The 19,837-nt window shown below is 44.7% G+C and overlaps 2 protein-coding genes across 2 annotated transcripts in view; both read right to left on the bottom strand.

The window, feature by feature from the left end:
- Positions 1-19,372, bottom strand: part of zgc:158659 (uncharacterized protein LOC791141 homolog) — a 22,881-nt gene extending 3,509 nt beyond the window's left edge. The window contains exons 1-22 of the mRNA XM_054600895.1: positions 19,016-19,372; positions 15,198-15,326; positions 15,026-15,129; positions 14,784-14,946; positions 13,996-14,205; positions 13,395-13,462; positions 10,020-10,148; positions 7,950-8,003; positions 7,755-7,864; positions 7,509-7,650; positions 6,670-6,755; positions 6,159-6,264; positions 5,906-6,058; positions 5,699-5,830; positions 5,305-5,429; positions 4,327-4,408; positions 4,083-4,247; positions 2,031-2,134; positions 1,797-1,896; positions 1,502-1,573; positions 315-421; positions 1-99 (exon numbers count right to left, since the gene is read on the bottom strand). The exon at positions 1-99 is cut by the window's left edge and continues 23 nt beyond it. Of these exons, the coding sequence (XP_054456870.1) occupies positions 1-99; positions 315-421; positions 1,502-1,573; positions 1,797-1,896; positions 2,031-2,134; positions 4,083-4,247; positions 4,327-4,408; positions 5,305-5,429; positions 5,699-5,830; positions 5,906-6,058; positions 6,159-6,264; positions 6,670-6,755; positions 7,509-7,650; positions 7,755-7,864; positions 7,950-8,003; positions 10,020-10,148; positions 13,395-13,462; positions 13,996-14,205; positions 14,784-14,946; positions 15,026-15,129; positions 15,198-15,282 (2,396 nt within the window). The 5' untranslated portion in view covers positions 15,283-15,326; positions 19,016-19,372. The remainder of the gene's footprint in view (positions 100-314; positions 422-1,501; positions 1,574-1,796; positions 1,897-2,030; positions 2,135-4,082; positions 4,248-4,326; positions 4,409-5,304; positions 5,430-5,698; positions 5,831-5,905; positions 6,059-6,158; positions 6,265-6,669; positions 6,756-7,508; positions 7,651-7,754; positions 7,865-7,949; positions 8,004-10,019; positions 10,149-13,394; positions 13,463-13,995; positions 14,206-14,783; positions 14,947-15,025; positions 15,130-15,197; positions 15,327-19,015) is intronic.
- The window catches only part of eif4e2rs1 (eukaryotic translation initiation factor 4E family member 2 related sequence 1), a 54,400-nt gene that overhangs the window by 18,310 nt on the left and 16,253 nt on the right, over positions 1-19,837 (bottom strand). The window lies entirely within an intron of this gene.

The raw sequence follows: 19,837 nt of genomic DNA, 5'->3' as shown, positions 1-19,837 counted from the left end.
TCGTTGTTGGTGAAGAGCAGCTCAGACATAATGTCGGGGTTCTCCCAGTTCAACCACAGGGGGCGCTTCGCCGATGACATGATCCTGCACTCCTCCAGCCTGAAGACAGACACACACACACACACACACACACACACACACACACACACACACACACACACACACACACACACACACACACACACACACACACACACACACACACACACACACACACACACACACACACACACACACACACACACACATTTTACTTCACTTCACTTCAAGTTACTTAGTTACTTAGTTACTTAGTTAGTTAGTTAGTGAGTTACCTGAGGTTTCCCAGCTGGTGAACAGGGTTCAGAGGAGAGACGAATCCCTGAAGAGCCTCCATGTAATCTGGACGAGACATGTGTTCAACCAGGAACTTCATCTGAGTCTGACAACCAATCACAGAGCAGCATCACATCAGCATCAACCAATAACAACACATCAGCATCAACCAATAACAACACATCAACCAATTACAACACATCAACCAATAACAACACATCAGCATCAACCAATAACAACACATCAACCAATTACAACACATCAACCAATAACAACACATCAGCATCAACCAATAACAACACATCAACCAATTACAACACATCAACCAATAACAACACATCAGCATCAACCAATAACAACACATCAGCATCAACCAATAACGATACATCAGTATTAACCAATAACATCACATCAGCATCAACCAATAACAACACATCAGTATTAACCAATAACAACACATCAACCAATTACAACACATCAACCAATAACAACACATCAGCATCAACCAATAACGATACATCAGTATTAACCAATAACAACACATCAGCATCAACCAATAACAACACATCAGTATTAACCAATAACAACACATCAACCAATTACAACACATCAACCAATAACAACACATCAGTATTAACCAATAACAACACATCAACCAATTACAACACATCAACCAATAACAACACATCAGCATCAACCAATAACAACACATCAGTATTAACCAATAACAACACATCAGTATTAACCAATAACAACACATCAGTATCAACCAATAACAGCAGGACAGACTTTACTTCATTCTTTATAAACTTCATTCAGAAATATTCTTAATATTATTATTTCATTAACATGATAGATTTGTTTCGAGTCAGATATTAATTTCTTTATAAAGATACTTTGTTGTTGGAAACTGTTTCTGCTATAGAAACTATTTTAGATATATTTAAATGATGTCTCCATTATTATTATTATTTAAAGTATAATCTCTCATCCTTTTCTAAATTCATTCTATTTTTAAACTATACATGTGTTTTTAAAATCAGTTATTGAGTGATGAAGAGCACCAGAGTATTAATAAGAGCGGGGGGGTAGTTATTCTGTGACTCACCACTAGATGTCTCTAAATCTCTCTCTGCTCCTTTAAAACAATTATCAGCTTTAAATGTCTGTTTGTCACTTTTCATACTTTTTGTGTTTCATCCTTCTTCTCTTGTTTCAGTGTGTCGGTCAGATTTACCAGTTTATCCATGGCCTCCACCTGCACACACACACACACACACACACACACACACACACACACACACACACACACACACACACACACACACACACACACACACACACACACACACACACACACACACACACACACACACACACAGTTATTGACTGCAGTATCACACTGAACCACTAGACTGCTGTCACCTATCTGTTAAGGTGTTTCAGTGCTCACCTGTCTGTTAAGGTGTTTCAGTGCTCACCTGTCTGTTAAGGTGTTTCAGGTACATGCCACAGGCTCTGCAGAAAGCTTCCAGCAGCAGACCAAACCGTCGGGACACCGTCTTATTGTGCATCTCTGACCTGAGAACAGAGTTTCTGTTAGTTGGAACAGAACATTTAGGAGAAAATGTAGAACTAGAACTAGAACCCGTAGATCTGTATTTGTTAGTGTTCCTATTAACAGGGAGCAGATAGAGATAAGTTGGGTTCCTCACTTGAGATGCCAGAAGAAGAAGTGTCCTATCCTCTGATTGGTCAGAGCTTTCTTTATCAGGAAACGAGCCAGAGGATTGTCCAGGTACATCTCATACTTTAACACCTGCAAACACACAATTCACAGTCGGAGTTGGTCCTCGTTGCTAAACTACTAATCGTTGTCACAGTTCTTCCTCCATACTCCCTGTCACTCTGTCTCACTCACCTAATCAGCCTTACTCAGTGCACCTGTCTGCCACGCCCACCTCATCAGCACAATCCCTCTCACCTGCTCACTCTGCTGCACCTACTCCCTCCAGTATTTAAACCCCAGTCAGTCACACACTCGCTGCCAGATCATTTGCCGCATTCATGCCAGACCTTCCAGCAATTTCCCTTGGACTGATTTCCCGTTACCGACTCTGCCTGTTTGGACTTCCCTGCCTTGCCTGTGCCCCGGTCAACGACTCAGCCTTCTGTCCCTGACCACGAGTTTAGCCTCTGCTTCCTCTGGTTTCTGTCTGCCTGATCCCCTGCCTGTTTCCCTGATGGCTTGGTGCTCTCCTGATAGGAATTCACAACGTGAGTCTGATCCTGCCTGTTTGTCTGCTGTATGTCCCGCTTTACATAAAGCTTCTGAACATTACTCTGTCTCAGTCATACTGCATTTGGGTCCACACAACATCCGTTACAATTGTGCTGTTGGGAAGGCATGACCCGCCCTACTCTGCCTCTGATTAGCCGGTACTCGTATATGAGGACTATCCAATCAGAGCCAGAGAAGGGCAGGTCATGCCAACATGAATAAGAAGTACTCGGCTTTAGAGCTCAGATTACTTCAAAGGTGTGAGACTGACGACCCGACGGGACCGACGGAGCCAGGTGAGCGACCTGACAACATAAATGTGAGACTCCACGCTGACCACATACTTGGTATGTACTAGTACTACTGTGTAAACAAGAAGAGTATAACAGTGTTGAACGTGGCCTGAAGCAACACATTCTGTACAGAGTAAAATACTGTGAGAATACTGTGAGAATACTGTGAGAATACTGTAAGAATACTGTTAGAATACTGTTAGAATACTGTGAGAATATTGTGAGAATACTGTGAGAATACTGTTAGAATACTGTGAGAATACTGTAAGAATACTGTGAGAATACTCTAAGAATACTGTAGAATACTGTCAAATACTGTTAGAATACTGTCAAATACTGTTAGAATACTGTAAGAATACTGTGAGAATACTGTGAGAATACTCTAAGAATACTGTAAGAATACTGTGAGAATACTCTAAGAATACTGTAAGAATACTGTCAAATACTGTTAGAATACTGTGAGAATACTGTAGAATACTGTTATAATACTGTGAGAATACTGTGAGAATATTGTGAGAATACTGTGAGAATACTGTTAGAATACTGTGAGAATACTCTAAGAATACTGTAAGAATACTGTAGAATACTGTCAAATACTGTTAGAATACTGTTAGAATACTGTAGAATACTGTTATAATACTGTATAATACTGTAGAATACTGTTATAATACTGTATAATACTGTGAGAATACTGTAGAATACTGTTATAATACTGTATAATACTGTGAGAATACTGTGAGAATACTGTGAGAATACTGTGAGAATACTGTAGAATATTGTGAGAATACAGTTACAATACTGTAGAATACTGTGAGAATACTGTGAGAATACTGTGAGAATACTGTAGAATACTGTTAGAATACTGTAGAATACTGTGAGAATACTGTGAGAATACTGTTAGAATACTGTAGAATACTGTAGAATACTGTGAGAGTACTGTTAGAATACTGTAGAATACTGTGAGAATACTGTAGAATACTGTAGAATACTGTAGAATACTGTAAGAATACTGTGCAGCAGAGAGGCTTCCATGTTTATCCTGAGTTCTGATATTTAATCACAGTCAAAAAAAATTTTGTTTTTGATTAGTTTTTTTGGCTGTACATATAAATTTAATTTAATTAAATTCAAACTTCTTGGTGCAGGTGGGCACCAGGAGGAGAAACAACCAGGAAGTGAGGGTGTTAACTCACCTGTACGAGCTGCAGCAGGTACTGAGACAGCTTATCGTCAGTTAGGCCTTGAACCAGGCAGCGCAGAGCGAACTCTCTGACCATCGGATCAGGAAAGTTACAGTCCAACAGCTCCAGAGCAGATTCAGGTTCCATCAGAGGCCACTCCTTCAGCAGACAGTACATCTGGGGGGGGGTCAGACTAGTGAGTGATGAGATGAATAGAGATAAAGAAGTCATCCACTGTGAGAACGAGGTTTCATACCTGGGACACTTCGTCTCTGGAGTTCCATTTGACGGACAGAAGCAGCTTAGGAAGAGACTCTGGCATGTTTACACAGTAATGTCTGCAGAGAGAGAGACAGGCAAGGAGAGAGACGGGCAGACAGGCAGAGATAAAGATTGACACAGCTAGATTGTTTCGGACAGTTTGGTACGAAACGAGACACAAAGTCACAGACAGGAAGAGAGAGAGACATGAAGAGAGAGATACATGAAGAGAGACAGGCAGGAAGAGAGAGAGACATGAAGAGAGAGATACATGAAGAGAGACAGGCAGGAAGAGAGAGAGACATGAAGAGAGACAGGCAGGAAGAGAGAGAGACATGAAGAGAGACAGGAGAGAGAGATACATGAAGAGAGACAGGCAGGAAGAGAGAGAGACATGAAGAGAGACAGGCAGGAAGAGAGAGAGACATGAAGAGAGACAGGCAGGAAGAGAGAGATACATGAAGAGAGACAGGCAGGAAGAGAGAGACATGAAGAGAGACAGGCAGGAAGAGAGAGAGACATGAAGAGAGACAGGCAGGAAGAGAGAGAGACATGAAGAGAGAGAGACATGAAGAGAGACAGGCAGGAAGAGAAGAAGTGTGAAGACAACGGTAGAGAAAGGTGGATGAATGTGAAGACAGGTAGAATAAATTATTTGTCATAAAGACCATTTTAACTGTTCACTTAAACCCGTCCACACTTGTATCTCAAACGTAAGCCCCGGCGCTACCTTGTACCTCCACATTAAGCCCCGCCCCTCACCCGTGCCTCAAACGTAAGCCCCGGCCCTACCTGTGCCTCCACATTAAGCCCCGACCCTACCTGTGCCTCCACATTAAGCCCCGACCCTACCTGTGCCTCCACATTAAGCCCCGACCCTACCTGTGTCTACACATTAAGCCCCGCCTCTCACCTATGTCTCCACATTAAGCCCCGCCCTACCTGTGCCTCCACATTAAGCCCCGCCTCTCACCTGTGCCTCCACAGGAAGTCCTTCTCCTGCTCTGAGAGTTCATAGAGAGGATCTCTGGAGGAGAGAGAACGAAGCTGCTCTGCATCTGCTGCTGAAGTTCTGCTGTCACAGGCCAGACGACCGCTCTGAGACAGGGAGACAGGTAGAGGGGAGAGAGACAGGTGGGAGAGAGAGACAGGTAGAACAGAACATGAGAATAACAATAATAATGATCTGTGGTTGTCTTGTGTTTTTGAACGTGAACAGAAGTGAGACACTGAGAAGAGGAGGTGATGAACTCTGGTTTAGAAACACAGAAACATTCTGCTGATCACACCATGAACCCCCACAGTACATATGAGTACTCTATGAACCTGTGTGTACTTCTACATGTATGTATTTATACGCGTGTTACCACTCCGTGGCAGTAGTTGTAACCCAGCTCTCGGCTGACGGTCCAGTTGGCGTGTTCTTCTATCTGCTGCTCATCAGGAAACACTACGGTCTGACTGAACCAGGAAAACTCCAGCTCCACACAGGGGGTCTCCTGCAGAGGACCACAATCCGTCAGTCACATGTCCTCATCACCGGCAGAGAGACAGACTGCTAGTGGGACATTCACCTTGTTGGGATTTGAACCTGCGACACCAATGGGATTGAGGAGGTCCTCGAGGCCGTGAGGAACCGGCCAGAGACTCAGAGCCACTTTACCCGAAACCAGAATGTCGGTGTAGTCAAACAGGTTGACGTTCCCCCAGGCCAGAGGACAATGCTCCTGAGAGACAGACAGGTAGAGAGGGACAGACAGGGGGATCAGTCACTCTTCCATCGGTTCCTTCATGTGTTTATGAGTCTTTGTCTCCTTAACATCTCACCTCCTTGGCTCCTTTCCTTCCCTTCACAGAGCAGATCGACAGGCAGAGTCTGGCTGAGCGAGGTAGATCAGCCAGGTAGATGTCATAGGCCAGCCACTCGTTCCACCTGGAGACAGACAGGTAGGAAAGGAGACAGGGGGTGAGACACAGAGCTAAGAGAGACAGGAGGTCAGAAAGACGGGTAGAGAAAGAGTCAGGTGGTCAGAAAGACAGGTAGAGAAAGACAGGTAGATGTCATAGGCCAGCCACTTGTTCCACCTGGAGACAGACAGACAGACAGGTAGGACAGGACACAAGGGGTGAGAGACAGGAGGTCAGAAAGACAGGTAGAGAAAGAGTCAGGTGGTCAGAAAGACAGGTAGCTGTCATAGGCCAGCCACTCGTTCCACCTGGAGACGGGATGAAACACAGAGCTAAGAGAGACAGGTGGACAGAAAGACAGGTAAAGAAAGAGAGACAGGGTACTCTGAGTGTATATTTAGTGTGTATAAGTACACTGAGTACCTGTTACCTGGGGTTGGAGCAGGGTACTCTCTGAGTGTTGACGTTGTCACAGAGCGGTTCTCCACCGTGATAGATACCCGTCCTCACATAGATCTACACATACACACATGCACACACATTTATTTATTTGAACCTTTACAGGAGTCAGGAAAAGATACAAAACCACATTTTATATTTTAATCCTCAATAAAGGGACTTCAACATTACTCTGATTGTGAAGAACACAAGAGCATGAGAACACCAGAACATGAGAACAGAAGAACACAAGAATACCAGAACAGGAGAACACAAGAACACAAGAACATTAGTAGACGAGAACATGAGAACACAAGAGCATGAGAACATGAGAACACGAGAGCATTAGAACAAGAGAACACGTGAACACAAGAACACAAGGAGACAAGAACACGAGAACACGAGAACACGAGAACAAGAGAAAAACAACATGAGAACATGAGAACACAAAACACAAGAACACGTGAACACGAGAACATGAGAACACGAGAACACGAGAACAAGAGAACAAGAGAACGCAAGGACACGAGGACACAAGGAGACGAGAACACGAGAACAGGTGAAACAAGAGAACACGAGAACATGAGAACATGAGAACATGAGAACACGAGAACATGAGAACACGAGAACACGAGCATGAGAACACGAGAACACGAGAACACGAGAACAAGAGAACGCAAGGACACGAGGACACAAGGAGACGAGAACACGAGAACAGGTGAAACAAGAGAACACAAGAACACAAGGACACGAGAACAGGTGAAACACGAGAACACAAGAACACAGAACAGTCCTGAGCACGGACTGGAACAGGACGGCGTCGTGACGAACCTTGTCGATGTCTCGGATGTTGACGTTGACGTACGTGGCGCAGAGCAGTCGGACCCTCAGCAGCGTGTTGAAGGCCCACAGAGAACGAGCAGGAGAACCGTCGCCTCCTCCTGGACAGGGAGACGGCTGAGGAGTCCGACGGCTGAAACACAAACCACAAACATCTTCCACCTGTCTGCAGTTCACCTGTACCAGCCTCTGATTGGCTGTGATACTTGTGTCAGAGATGCTGATTGGCTGCTGTACCTGTATGAGGGTGTGACAAAGCCAGAGGCAGGTAGCTGAGAGTAGAGACTGTCTTTGGAGACCAGCATAAGATGTGGAAGACGACCCACTATGATACAGGACCGGATATACTGCAGACAGACAGGTGGAGGGAGAGACAGGTCGTACTCAACAGCTCGTCCATGGAGGTTTGTGTTTTCAGAGTGAAGTTGTTACCTTGTACTGACTGAGAGGATACTTCTCCAACAGGTACTCATCACAGCCACACACCTGAGGAGACAAGAAGACAGGTGAGTCAGATAGACAGACAGACAGGTGTCTCTCCGTAATGTACAGTCTCTGGTACTCCTGTACACAGACAGTTGAGTCAGACAGACAGGTGCACCTTCAGGATGTACTATCCAATAAAAAAATAAGCTTTAAATGTTCCTTTAGATAAAATTAATATTAGATATTCTCTGGGACCAAAGTTTGAATTCCTAAGGTCTATCTACCAAAACAAAAGACCTGGAGACTGCTGCAAAGAGAAAAACCCAAAGGAGACATAAAACAACCACAAAAAGACACAAACAAACTAAAAGGAGACATAAAACCACGACAAGGAGACATAAACAAACTATAAGGAGACATAATACCATGACAAGGAAACATAAAACAATCACAAAGAGAAACACAAAAACTATAAGAGACACAAACTTGTTATTATGTCTATAAGGAGACCCCCCCCCCCCTTAGGACAACCAGGATCCCAAAGTCAGCCGACCTGAGGGACCTGGAGGACTATGGAGTCAAGAGGTCTGCCATAAAGGGGGAACCTTAAAATCAGTTCTGAGCCGTACTGGCAGCCAGAACAGCAGTAATATGGTTATTCATCTGGGAACCCATCAGGAGCATGGCTGCAGTTGTTTGGACCAGATGTAGGCGGGACAGGAACCAGTGACAAATCCCAGTAATCAGGGAGATGCAGTAATCCAAGCCGGAGAATAAGAAGGCGTGGACGCCTTTGTCAAGATCTTTGGACGAGAGAAACAACTTGATGTTGGAAATATTACGAATACGGAAAAAAACTGGTTTAACTACTGACATGCAGAGAGAGGAGCAGGTCATGAACTCTTTCAACAGGGAACCTTTTGAAAGAGAACCATGGACAAGAACCATGGACAAGAACCAAGGACAAGAACCATGGACAAGCACCAAGGACAAGCACCAAGGACAAGGACCAAGGACAAGCACCAAAGACAAGAACCAAGGACAAGCACCAAGGACAAGCACTAAGGACAAGAACCATGGACAAGAACCAAAGACAAGAACCAAGGACAAGCACTAAGGACAAGCACCATGGACAAGAACCATGGACAAGAACCATGGACAAGAACCAAGGACAAGAACCATGGACAAGAACCAAGCCAGCAAAGGTTACTGGTACAGTTGGGTTTAGCTGTAACCCTACAATAAGATATAAACTAACCAACAAGAGAAACAAAACAAAGACAAACAAAACAACAACAAAAAACAAACAAAACAATAACAAAGAGAAACAAAACAACAAGAAAGACCAACACAACTACAAGAAAGACAAACAAAACAACAACAAAGACAAACAAAACAACAACAAAGACAAACAAAACTACAAGAAAAAGAACAACAAAGACAAACAAAACAACAACAAAGACAAACAAAACACCAACAAAGAAAACAAAACAACATCAAAGAGAAACAACAACAAAGAAAACAAAACAACAACAAAGAGAAACAAAACAACAACAACAAAGAGAAACAAAACAACAGCAAAGAGACAAAACAAAGACAAACAAAACAACAACGAGAACAAAACAACAGCAAACATTGACATGCTTCAGGATGTACTGCCCCTGGTACACCTGGACACAGACAGACAGGTACTCAGGCAGACAGACAGGTACCCAGACAGACAAACAGGTGTACCTTCAGGATGTACTGCTCCTGGTACTCCTGGACAGACAGACAGGTACTTAGACAGACAAACAGACAGACAGGTGATGCAGACAGACCGGTGCACCTTCAGGATGTACTGCCCCTGGTACTCCTGGACACAGACAGACAGACAGACAGACAGACAGACAGACAGACAGACAGACAGGTGATGCAGACAGACAGGTGCACCTTCAGGATGTACTGCCCCTGGTACTCCTGGACACAGACAGACAGACAGGTGATGCAGACAGACAGGTGCACCTTCAGGATGTACTGCCCCTGGTACTCCTGGACACAGACAGACAGACAGGTGATGCAGACAGACAGGTGCACCTTCAGGATGTACTGCCCCTGGTACTCCTGGACACAGAGGCGGAGCTGTTGAGGTGACAGGTGCATCGATCGGCTTTTCTTCCTGATGGACTCTGCTATCAGCTGCTCAGGTAGACTGTCATGACTCACCTGTACACAAACACACAAACAACATGACACGCTGCGGTTATGTTTGTTCAAACTACAGTTTTCTGATAAACCAGCAGCTCGTTCATATACAGCAACATTTGTTCTGGAAGGACATTTGTTCTGGAAGGACCATCATTTCAGTATTCTGTCCATCGACAAAAACAATCCTCATTTTACCTCCGAGCAAAGTTCTGGTTCGCTGCCACGATCGGTGAGTCTGTTCGTGTTACTGTATGACTTTTGTCATTTCAAATCACCAAGGTAACACAACAACACAAATCAAATGAAGTTCCGGGTACCAGCCTTTAACGGCCAACAGAAGGAAGCAGCTCAGCTTAGCGCTCTCCAGAATCACTGAGAACAATCATCACAATTTAGGAAGCCTCTCAGTAACTGTACCCTCAAAGGGCCGCCAGTCAGATGTCTTGGCATTTTAGGACATTTATAATGAGTTTGAAGGAGCAGAGAGATTTAGTGACATCTAGTGGGGACGCTCTGCTACATTCAGAGAACGTAGCAACGTGAAGCCTCGCTCTAGAGCCGGGTTTGGTTTGTCCGTTCTGGTCGGCTGTAGAAACATGGTGGGCTCAGTGAAGAAGATATATGTATAATATACTGTGTGTATATATACACACATACATATATATATATATATATATATATATATATATATATATATATATATATACATATATATATACACATATATATATATATATATATATATATACACATATATATATATATATATATATATATATATATATATATATACATATACATATATATACAGCGGGTAAAATAAGTATTGAACACGTCACCATTTTTCTCAGTAAATATATTTCTAAAGGTGCTATTGACATGAAATTTTCACCAGATGTCGGTAACAACACAAGTAATCCATACATACAAAGAAAACCAAACAAATAAGTTCAGAAATTAAGTTATTTGTAATAAAATGGAATGACACAGGGAAAAAGTATTTTCCCTGTGTCATTCCACGCTTACTGAAATGTATTTAATACTTGGTACAAAAGCCTTTGTTGGTAATGACAGCTTCAAGACGCCTCCTGTATGGAGAAACTAGTCGCATGCATCCTCTGTCAGAAATCTTGCGAGGAGCACCTGGTCGTGGCCGGTTTATGGTGAAATGATGTTCTTTCCACTTCCGGATTATGGCCCCAACAGTGCTCACTGGAACATTCAGAAGTTTAGAAATCCTTCTGGAACCAATGCCATCAGTATGTTCTGCAACAATAAGGTTGTGAAGGTCTTGAGAGAGCTCTTTGCTTTTACCCATCATGAGATGCTTCTTGTGTGACACCTTGGTAATGAGACACCTTTTTATAGGCCATGAGTTGGGACTGAACCAGCTGATATTCATTTGCACTGACAAGGGGCAGGATTGCTTTCTAATTACTGATAGATTTCAGCTGGTGTCTTGGCTTTCCATGCCTTTTTGCACCTCACTTTCTTCATGTGTTCAATACTTTTTCCCTGTCATTCCATTTTATTACACAAAACTTAATTTCTGAACTTATTTGTTTGGTTTTCTTTGTATGTATGGATTATTTGGGTTGTTACCGACATCGGGTGAAATATATATATTTACTGAGAAAAATGGTGACGTGTTCAATACTTATTTTACCCGCTGTATGTATGTATGTATATATATATATATATATATATGTGTGTGTGTGTATATATATGTGTGTGTGTGTATATATATGTGTGTGTGTGTGTGTATATATATGTATGTATGTATGTATGTATGTATGTATGTATGTATGTATGTATGTATGTATATATATATATATATATATATATATATATATATATATATATATATATATATATATATATATATAAGTTATGAATATTATATTCCCTTTCTGCTAATAAACACCCCTAAAACCATAATACATTCGGTTCCTTTAATTAAATGTTAATTATTAAGTTTGGTCAAACTGTCATTGATTTTTGGCTAATAGGCGACAGGCCCATGTACACGTTTGGAACAAATATCTGAGTTCTGTGATGATTAATCCGATGGTTGTTGACTTTGTCTTAGTTTTGTGCTGAGCCTCATCCTTTACAGGTTCACTGGTCCAAATGTAACCAAAGAAGATATTAACAAGCTTTTGATAATTGTTGATAAGCTTCAATCAGACCTACGATTCTAGGGGAAATGTCAAAGGTATGTTTTTCAAAAAATTCAAAATGGTAGAAAATGTAGTCTTGCCGACATCTGTGGTCCAGTGGATTCTTAAGAAACACATGAAGCTGCATGTGTGTCAGATCTCAAGTCCATCGGACTAACCGTGTGAGCGGCGTGGCCTTTCAAAAATGGGTTTTCTTTGGTGCCACCATGTGGCCAACTGGAGTCATCTTCCTTGGGAATTTTCAGTTGTGGGCCAAGGTGGATGACTTTGTCACATGAGGCTGACTTCCTGTTGTCAGTAGGTGGTGCTATGACTCATTATGGGCGAGTAGAAGTGTAATCCAACTTTGAAGTTTGGGTCAGTTTGAACAACTGAAGTCAAGTTACAACAGTTCCTCCGTCATCGGGTCAGTTTAACAAAGCTAATTTTTTATTTTTAATCAGCCTTATATGGTATTAATGAGTAATAATGAGCCATATATGGTATTAATGAGTATTAATGAGCCTTATATGGTATTAATGAGCCTTATATGATATTAATGAGTAATAATGAGCCTTATATGGTATTAATGAGCCTTATATGATATTAATGAGTAATAATGAGCCTTATATGGTATTAATGAGTATTAATGAGCCTTATATGGTATTAATGAGTATTAATGAGCCTTATATGGTATTAATGAGTATTAATGAGCCTTATATGGTATTAATGAGCCCTATATGGTATTAATGAGTATTAATGAGCCTTATATGGTATTAATGAGTATTAATGAGCCTTATATGGTATTAATGAGGCGTTAATGATACTGATTAATGCACAGGTGTCATTAATGGTGTTCACGTTAGTTGTTGTTTGGGCAGTCTGACGTCCCTCCTACTGAATAAAAAAAGACTAGTGCTGTACTGAGCACCTTCATGTGGCGGCAAATATTAATGCTGAATGTTCAACCTTACATAATAATGGGTTTGACAAATTAAGTGAATTATTGCTCTTAAATGACTGATTCCAGTCAGTAGGAGAGCTTTGAGGGTTTTCTCCTTTTACAGCATGAAAGAGACTCAAACCAACAGACATCCAGCTTTACCTTCAGGGTGTATTTCTGTTTGGAGTTGGACGGAGACACGATGACCCAGATGGTCACGATCAACCTCCCTGCAGAGACAGGAAGAGAGAGAGACATTATCTTACTTCAATCGCAGAATTCCTAGCGTCCTCCAGAATGTTGCTCATCGATCATTGTAGGCTGTATTTCCTGTGTTTTGTTAGAGTGTGTGTTCTGTTTCTGCAAGGATCTTTCTGATTGGCCGGGTTCGTTGATGGGGGCATGTTGGCTGTTTATGTTTAGGGTACAATATGGAGTTTGAAATGAATGAGTTCAATATAAGTCTCACGTTTGGAAACTTGGATTGACTTCTAGTGAACACATTCAGGGCAGAGATCACAGATATTTAGTAGAGAGGTTGTTGGTTACTAAAGCACTGCCTCTGGTGGAGGATCTGAGGGTTCACAAGTGGTATGACTTCTGCGTCGGTAAACAATGATCACATAAGTTTAATCAATGCGGAGGTAACTTCTCTTATCAGAGAGTCAAAGGCCTCTTTCAACAGTAGGGAAGTCCTGATCTGGTTTTCCTGCTGAGTCTGTTCAATTTGTGTATTTAGCTTGTTTTCTCATCGGGTGAGTACCTTTGTCCAGCTTGCTGTAGATGTGCTGTGGGAGTTGGGGGCAGGACTCCACGTTGGGGGGGTAAACATAGAGCGCCTGGCTGTGGGCCCCTCCCCCCTCTCTCTCCTCCATGGCCTCTCTGCACACGCTCAGTATCGAGCGACGGAAGTCCTGAACCTCCGGGTCCTTCATCATCTCGAACTCACAGACCGGCATACCGATGGCAAACCCTGAACACGGGGACAGTTTTAGTCTGAGTGTGAGGGTGGAACTCTGGGAGATGGAGTTTGGTGAGCGATGAGGTCATATTCTGTGTTGAGTCCCACATGGTTCTTACTCTAACCCACTCTTATAACGAGTCAAAGACAGGACGTCTTTAAATAAACTCTTATAACGAGTCAAAGACACGCGACTTTAAATAAACTCTCATAACGAGTCAAAGACAGGATGCCTTTAAATAAACTCTCATAACGAGTCAAAGACGGGACGCCTTTAAATAAACTCTTATAACGAGTCAAAGACGGGACGCCTTTAAATAAACTCTCATAACGAGTCAAAGACAGGACGCCTTTAAATAACCTCTCATAACAAGTCAAAGACAGGACGCCTTTAAATAAACTCTCATAACGAATCAAAGACACGACGCCTTTAAATAAAGCTTTGACTCAAACCCTTTGTCCTGATGGCTCTTCTTTGTAACTACATTCATCACCACTGTAATGTGTTTTTTACTTGTCACTGATTGGATAAGCTGGTTTTGATGATGAGATGTTGGTTGACCAATGGCTGTCCACATATTTAATGGTACCTATCTCTCGGTTCAGGATCTTCTCCTCGCGGTTGCCCAGCGGCTCGATAACCTTCAGGATCGGGTGAAACAGTCGGAGGTCACACAGACGCCTCGTCTCATCGTAAAACTCCTCCCTCTCTGCCTCCTGGGTCACGCCCACAAAGATGTAGCTTGACTCCTCCTGGCCAATCAGAGAGCAGAGATTTTCAGCGCTGTCCCGGCCAGTAAAAGTAGGAGACGGGTCAAAGGTCAGACTGTACCTGCAGCAGGTGGTATAGCGGGTACTTCCGGGCCTCCGTGAAGAGCTGCTGTTTGATGCTGAGGAGAGGAGTTTCTCTGAGACACTCCAGACTCACCATCATCCCTGAAACATCACCAGAGTGATTCAAACAGGAAGAGCAGCGAGTAGAAAACAATAGAACCGGTCCGTACCGTTGGGCAGGCAGCAGTCCACCAGGATGCGGGGGGGCATCAGATGGAGCCCCCACAGCTCCCCCGACGACGGCCTGGGCACCATGGCAACCACCTATCACCACTAGCCTCACCTCAGCGCTGGGCTACCTGGACAGACAGACCGACCCGTTTATCTCAGACCCTTTATGGGACCTCGTTGGTTCTGTGTTCTCGACAGAAGTTCTGACTGATATCTGGAACCCAAACAAATCAAATCCAATAAGGACCCTGGTCCATTCAGCTCATTTTAGAGCAGCAGAGATGTAAACCCAGAACCCTCCTACATGGCTCTTTTGGTCCCAGTACCCTCCTACATGGCTCTTTTGGACCCAGTACCCTCCCACATTGCCCTGTTGGACCCAGTACCCTACCACATGGCCCTAATGGACCCAGTACCTTCCCACATGGCCCTGTTGGACCCTGTACCTACCCTGTTGGACCCAGTACCCTCCCACCTGGCCCTGTTGGGCCCAGTACCCTCCTCCATGGCCCAGATGGACCCAGTACCCTCCCACCTGGCCCTGTTGGACCCAGTACGCTTCTACATTGCCCTGTTGGAGCCAGTATCCTCCCACATGGCCCTGATGGACCCAGTACCCTCCCACATGGCCCTGTTGGGCCCAGTACCCTCCCACATGGCCCTGTTGGGCCCAGTCCCCTCCCACATGGCCCTGTTGGACCCAGTCCCCTCCCACATGGCCCTGCTGGACCCAGTACGCTTCTACATGGCCCTGTTGGACCCAGTACCCTCCCACATGGCCCTGTTGGGCTCAGTCCCCTCCCACATGGCCCTGTTGGACCCAGTACCCTCCCACAAGGCCCTGTTGGACCCAGTACGCTTCTACATGGCCCTGCTGGACCCAGTACGCTTCTACATGGCCCTGTTGGGCCCAGTACCCTCCCACATGGCCCTGTTGGGCCCAGTCCCCTCGTACATGGCCCTGTTGCACCCAGTACCTTCCCACATGGCCCTGTTGGACCCAGTACTCTCCCACATGGCCCTGTTGGGCCCAGTACCCTCCCACATGGCCCTGCTGGACCCAGTACGCTTCTACATGGCCCTGTTGGACCCAGTACCCTCCCACATGGCCCTGTTGGGCTCAGTCCCCTCCCACATGGCCCTGTTGGACCCAGTACCCTCCCACAAGGCCCTGTTGGACCCAGTACGCTTCTACATGGCCCTGCTGGACCCAGTACGCTTCTACATGGCCCTGTTGGGCCCAGTACCCTCCCACATGGCCCTGTTGGGCCCAGTCCCTTCGTACATGGCCCTGTTGCACCCAGTACCTTCCCACATGGCCCTGTTGGACCCAGTACCCTCCCACATGGCCCTGTTGGACCCAGTACCCTCCCACATGGCCCTGTTGGACCCAGTACGCTTCTACATGGCCCTGTTGGACCCAGTACCCTCCCACATGGCCCTGTTGGACCCAGTACGCTTCTACATGGCCCTGTTGGACCCAGTACCCTCCCACATGGCCCTGCTGGACCCAGTACGCTTCTACATGGCCCTGTTGGACCCAGTCCCCTCCCACATGGCCCTGTTGGACCCAGTACCCTCCCACATGGCCCTGTTGGACCCAGTACCCTCCCACATGGCCCTGCTGGACCCAGTACGCTTCTACATGGCCCTGTTGGACCCAGTACCCTCCCACATGGCCCTGTTGGACCCAGTCCCCTCCCACATGGCCCTGTTGGACCCAGTACCCTCCCACATGGCCCTGTTGGGCTCAGTCCCCTCCCACATGGCCCTGTTGGACCCAGTACCCTCCCACATGGCCCTGTTGGACCCAGTACGCTTCTACGTGGCCCTGTTGGACCCAGTACCCTCCCACATGGCCCTGATGGAACCAGTACCCTCCCACATGGCCCTGTTGGACCCAGTAACCTACCACATGGCCCTGCTGGACCCAGTACGCTTCTACATGGCCCTGTTGGACCCAGTACCCTCCCACATGGCCCTGTTGGACCCAGTACCCTCCCACATGGCCCTGATGGAACCAGTACTCTCGTACATGGCCCTGTTGGACCCAGTACCCTCCCACATGGGCCTGTTGGACCCAGTACCCTCGTACATGGCCCTGATGGAACCAGTACCCTCCCACATGGCCCTGTTGGACCCAGTACCCTCCCACATGGCCCTGTTGGACCCAGTACCCTCCCACATGGCCCTGTTGGACCCAGTACCCTCCCACATGGCCCTGTTGGACACATGGCCCTGTTGGACCCAGTACATTACATTACATTACATTACAGTCATTTAGCAGACGCTTTTATCCAAAGCGACTTACAGGAAGTGTATTCAACATAGGTATTCAAGAGAACTACTAGTCACCAGAAGTCATAAGTGCATCTCCTTTCTTAAAGTACCCTCCCACATGGCCCTGTTGGACCCAGTACCCTCGTACATGGCCCTGATGGAACCAGTACCCTCCCACATGGCCCTGTTGGACCCAGTACCCTCCCACATGGCCCTGTTGGACCCAGTACCCTCCCACATGGCCCTGTTGGACACATGGCCCTGTTGGACCCAGTACATTACATTACATTACATTACAGTCATTTAGCAGACGCTTTTATCCAAAGCGACTTACAGGAAGTGTATTCAACATAGGTATTCAAGAGAACTACTAGTCACCAGGAGTCATAAGTGCATCTCCTTTCTTAAAGTACCCTACCACATGGCCCTGATGGAACCTGGTCTTTACATAATAAATATATTTGACATCAGTCCTTCATGTTTGTTTAGACCCTCTTTGTTTTTACTCTGATTGTTTCATTTTAATCGTTTCCTAGTTGTTTAATATTTACTCATTTATTATTCGTCCAGATCTTTATTTATGTCTCTGCACGTCTTCGTCTCTTTGTCCCTTTGTGTGTTTTCTTCAATGAAGCCGTCAAACAAAGAGCAGAAAGTAGACACACACACACACACACACACACACACACACACACACACACACACACACACACACACACACACACACACGGACAGACAAAAGCATGTGTGTGTGTGTGTGTGTGTGTGTGTGTGTGTGTGTGTGTGTGTGTGTGTGTGTGTGTGTGTGTGTGTTTCCTGTCAGGAAGCTGATTTCCTTCAGTTATTTTCCTGTTGACCTGCTGATTTAAAGGAGCAGTCCGTTAAAACGTGATTTCATATTCATTTGACAATAATACATTTAAATCAATTGATTATTGGAGGTTTTCTAAAAAGGTGAATTAAAGTAGTTTAGAGGATGAAACCTGCAAGTTATGAGTGTTTTATAAGTATGATCACACACACACACGCACACACTGGAACAGAGAGCAGCGCCCCCTGCAGGTCGGGTCACTGTTCACACAAACTATTAATACTTTGAAAAGAAAGTTTCATGTTTGAACAAAATCAGCAGCAAGACGTCTGAAGATGTTTGAAGTTGAACATTTAGTAGAAAAAAGTCGAATGATTTAGAATAAAAGTTGTAATATTTTGAAATAAAAGAGAAAATCATCCTGTTTCAACGGTTTTAAAATGTTTTGTAATATTTCTATTCTTGTTAAATGAACTTGAAGCGCAGCATTTTAAATTAGACTTCATGTGAAGAAGACATAAAACTCATCTATTGACACTTTATTCTGTTTGATCATCAATAATCTACAATCAGAAGACAGGTGTGTGGTCACATGTTTGTAGACAGGTAAACAGGTAAACTGAATCACTCCATCAACGTGACCTCAGACTGGGATGTGGTTGCCATGACAACGGCAGCATCAGCGGATGGAGTCAGAGAAAGTAGACCCTTTGTTCTGTCACTCACCTGAGCTCGTGCCTGTCGGTCCAGCGGCGCGCGCCTCTGGTCATAGCGTCTTTCCCGTCTGTCTGCCTGTCTGTCTGCCTGTCAGCCTGTCAGCCTGTCTGTCAGCCTGTCTCTCTGCCTGTCTGCCTGTCAGCCTGTCTCTCTGCCCGTCTGTCCTCCGCTGTCTTTGTCTCTGTTATGTCTCAGCCGGTGGATCCGCCAATCTCCGCCCGCTGCTCTTCTGTTAAACACAGAGAGAGAAACAAGCGTCCACACCGGAGACCTGTCTGTCTGTCTGTCTGTCTGTCTGTGTGTCTGTCTGTCTGTCTGTCTGTCTGTCTGTCTGTCTGTCTGTCTGTCTGTCTGTCTGTGTGTCTGTCTGTCTGTCTGTCTGTCTGTCTGTGTGTCTGTCTGTCTGTCTGTGTGTCTGTCTGTCTGTCTGTGGAAGCTGCTCGCCGGGAGAACAATGTGCTGGAGGAGGAGGAGGAGGATGAGGAGGAGGAGGAGGAGGAGGAGGAGGAGGAGGAGGAGGAGGAGGAGGAGGATGAGGGGGTCGGCTCATCCTTTTCTCTCTTAAAGGGCCAGCAGCCTCACAGAGCTTCTGCAAACAGGAGCTCTCACTCCGCCTGAACTACAGGGGACAGCGATGATATGTATATATACATACATATGTATATATACTATATACATACGTATGTATATATATATATATATATGTATATATACAACAGGCAACAGGAAAACACACACACACATATATATATATATATATATATATATATATATATATATATATATATATATATATATATACACCTTAAAGTTGAATTCACTGTTTCATCC

This window comes from Anoplopoma fimbria, chromosome 7 (genome assembly GCF_027596085.1).
Source record: "Anoplopoma fimbria isolate UVic2021 breed Golden Eagle Sablefish chromosome 7, Afim_UVic_2022, whole genome shotgun sequence".
Classification (NCBI taxonomy): Eukaryota; Metazoa; Chordata; class Actinopteri; order Perciformes; family Anoplopomatidae; genus Anoplopoma; species Anoplopoma fimbria.
The sequence above is the reverse complement of the archived record's forward strand: the minus strand, read 5'-3'. Positions and strand labels throughout refer to the sequence as shown.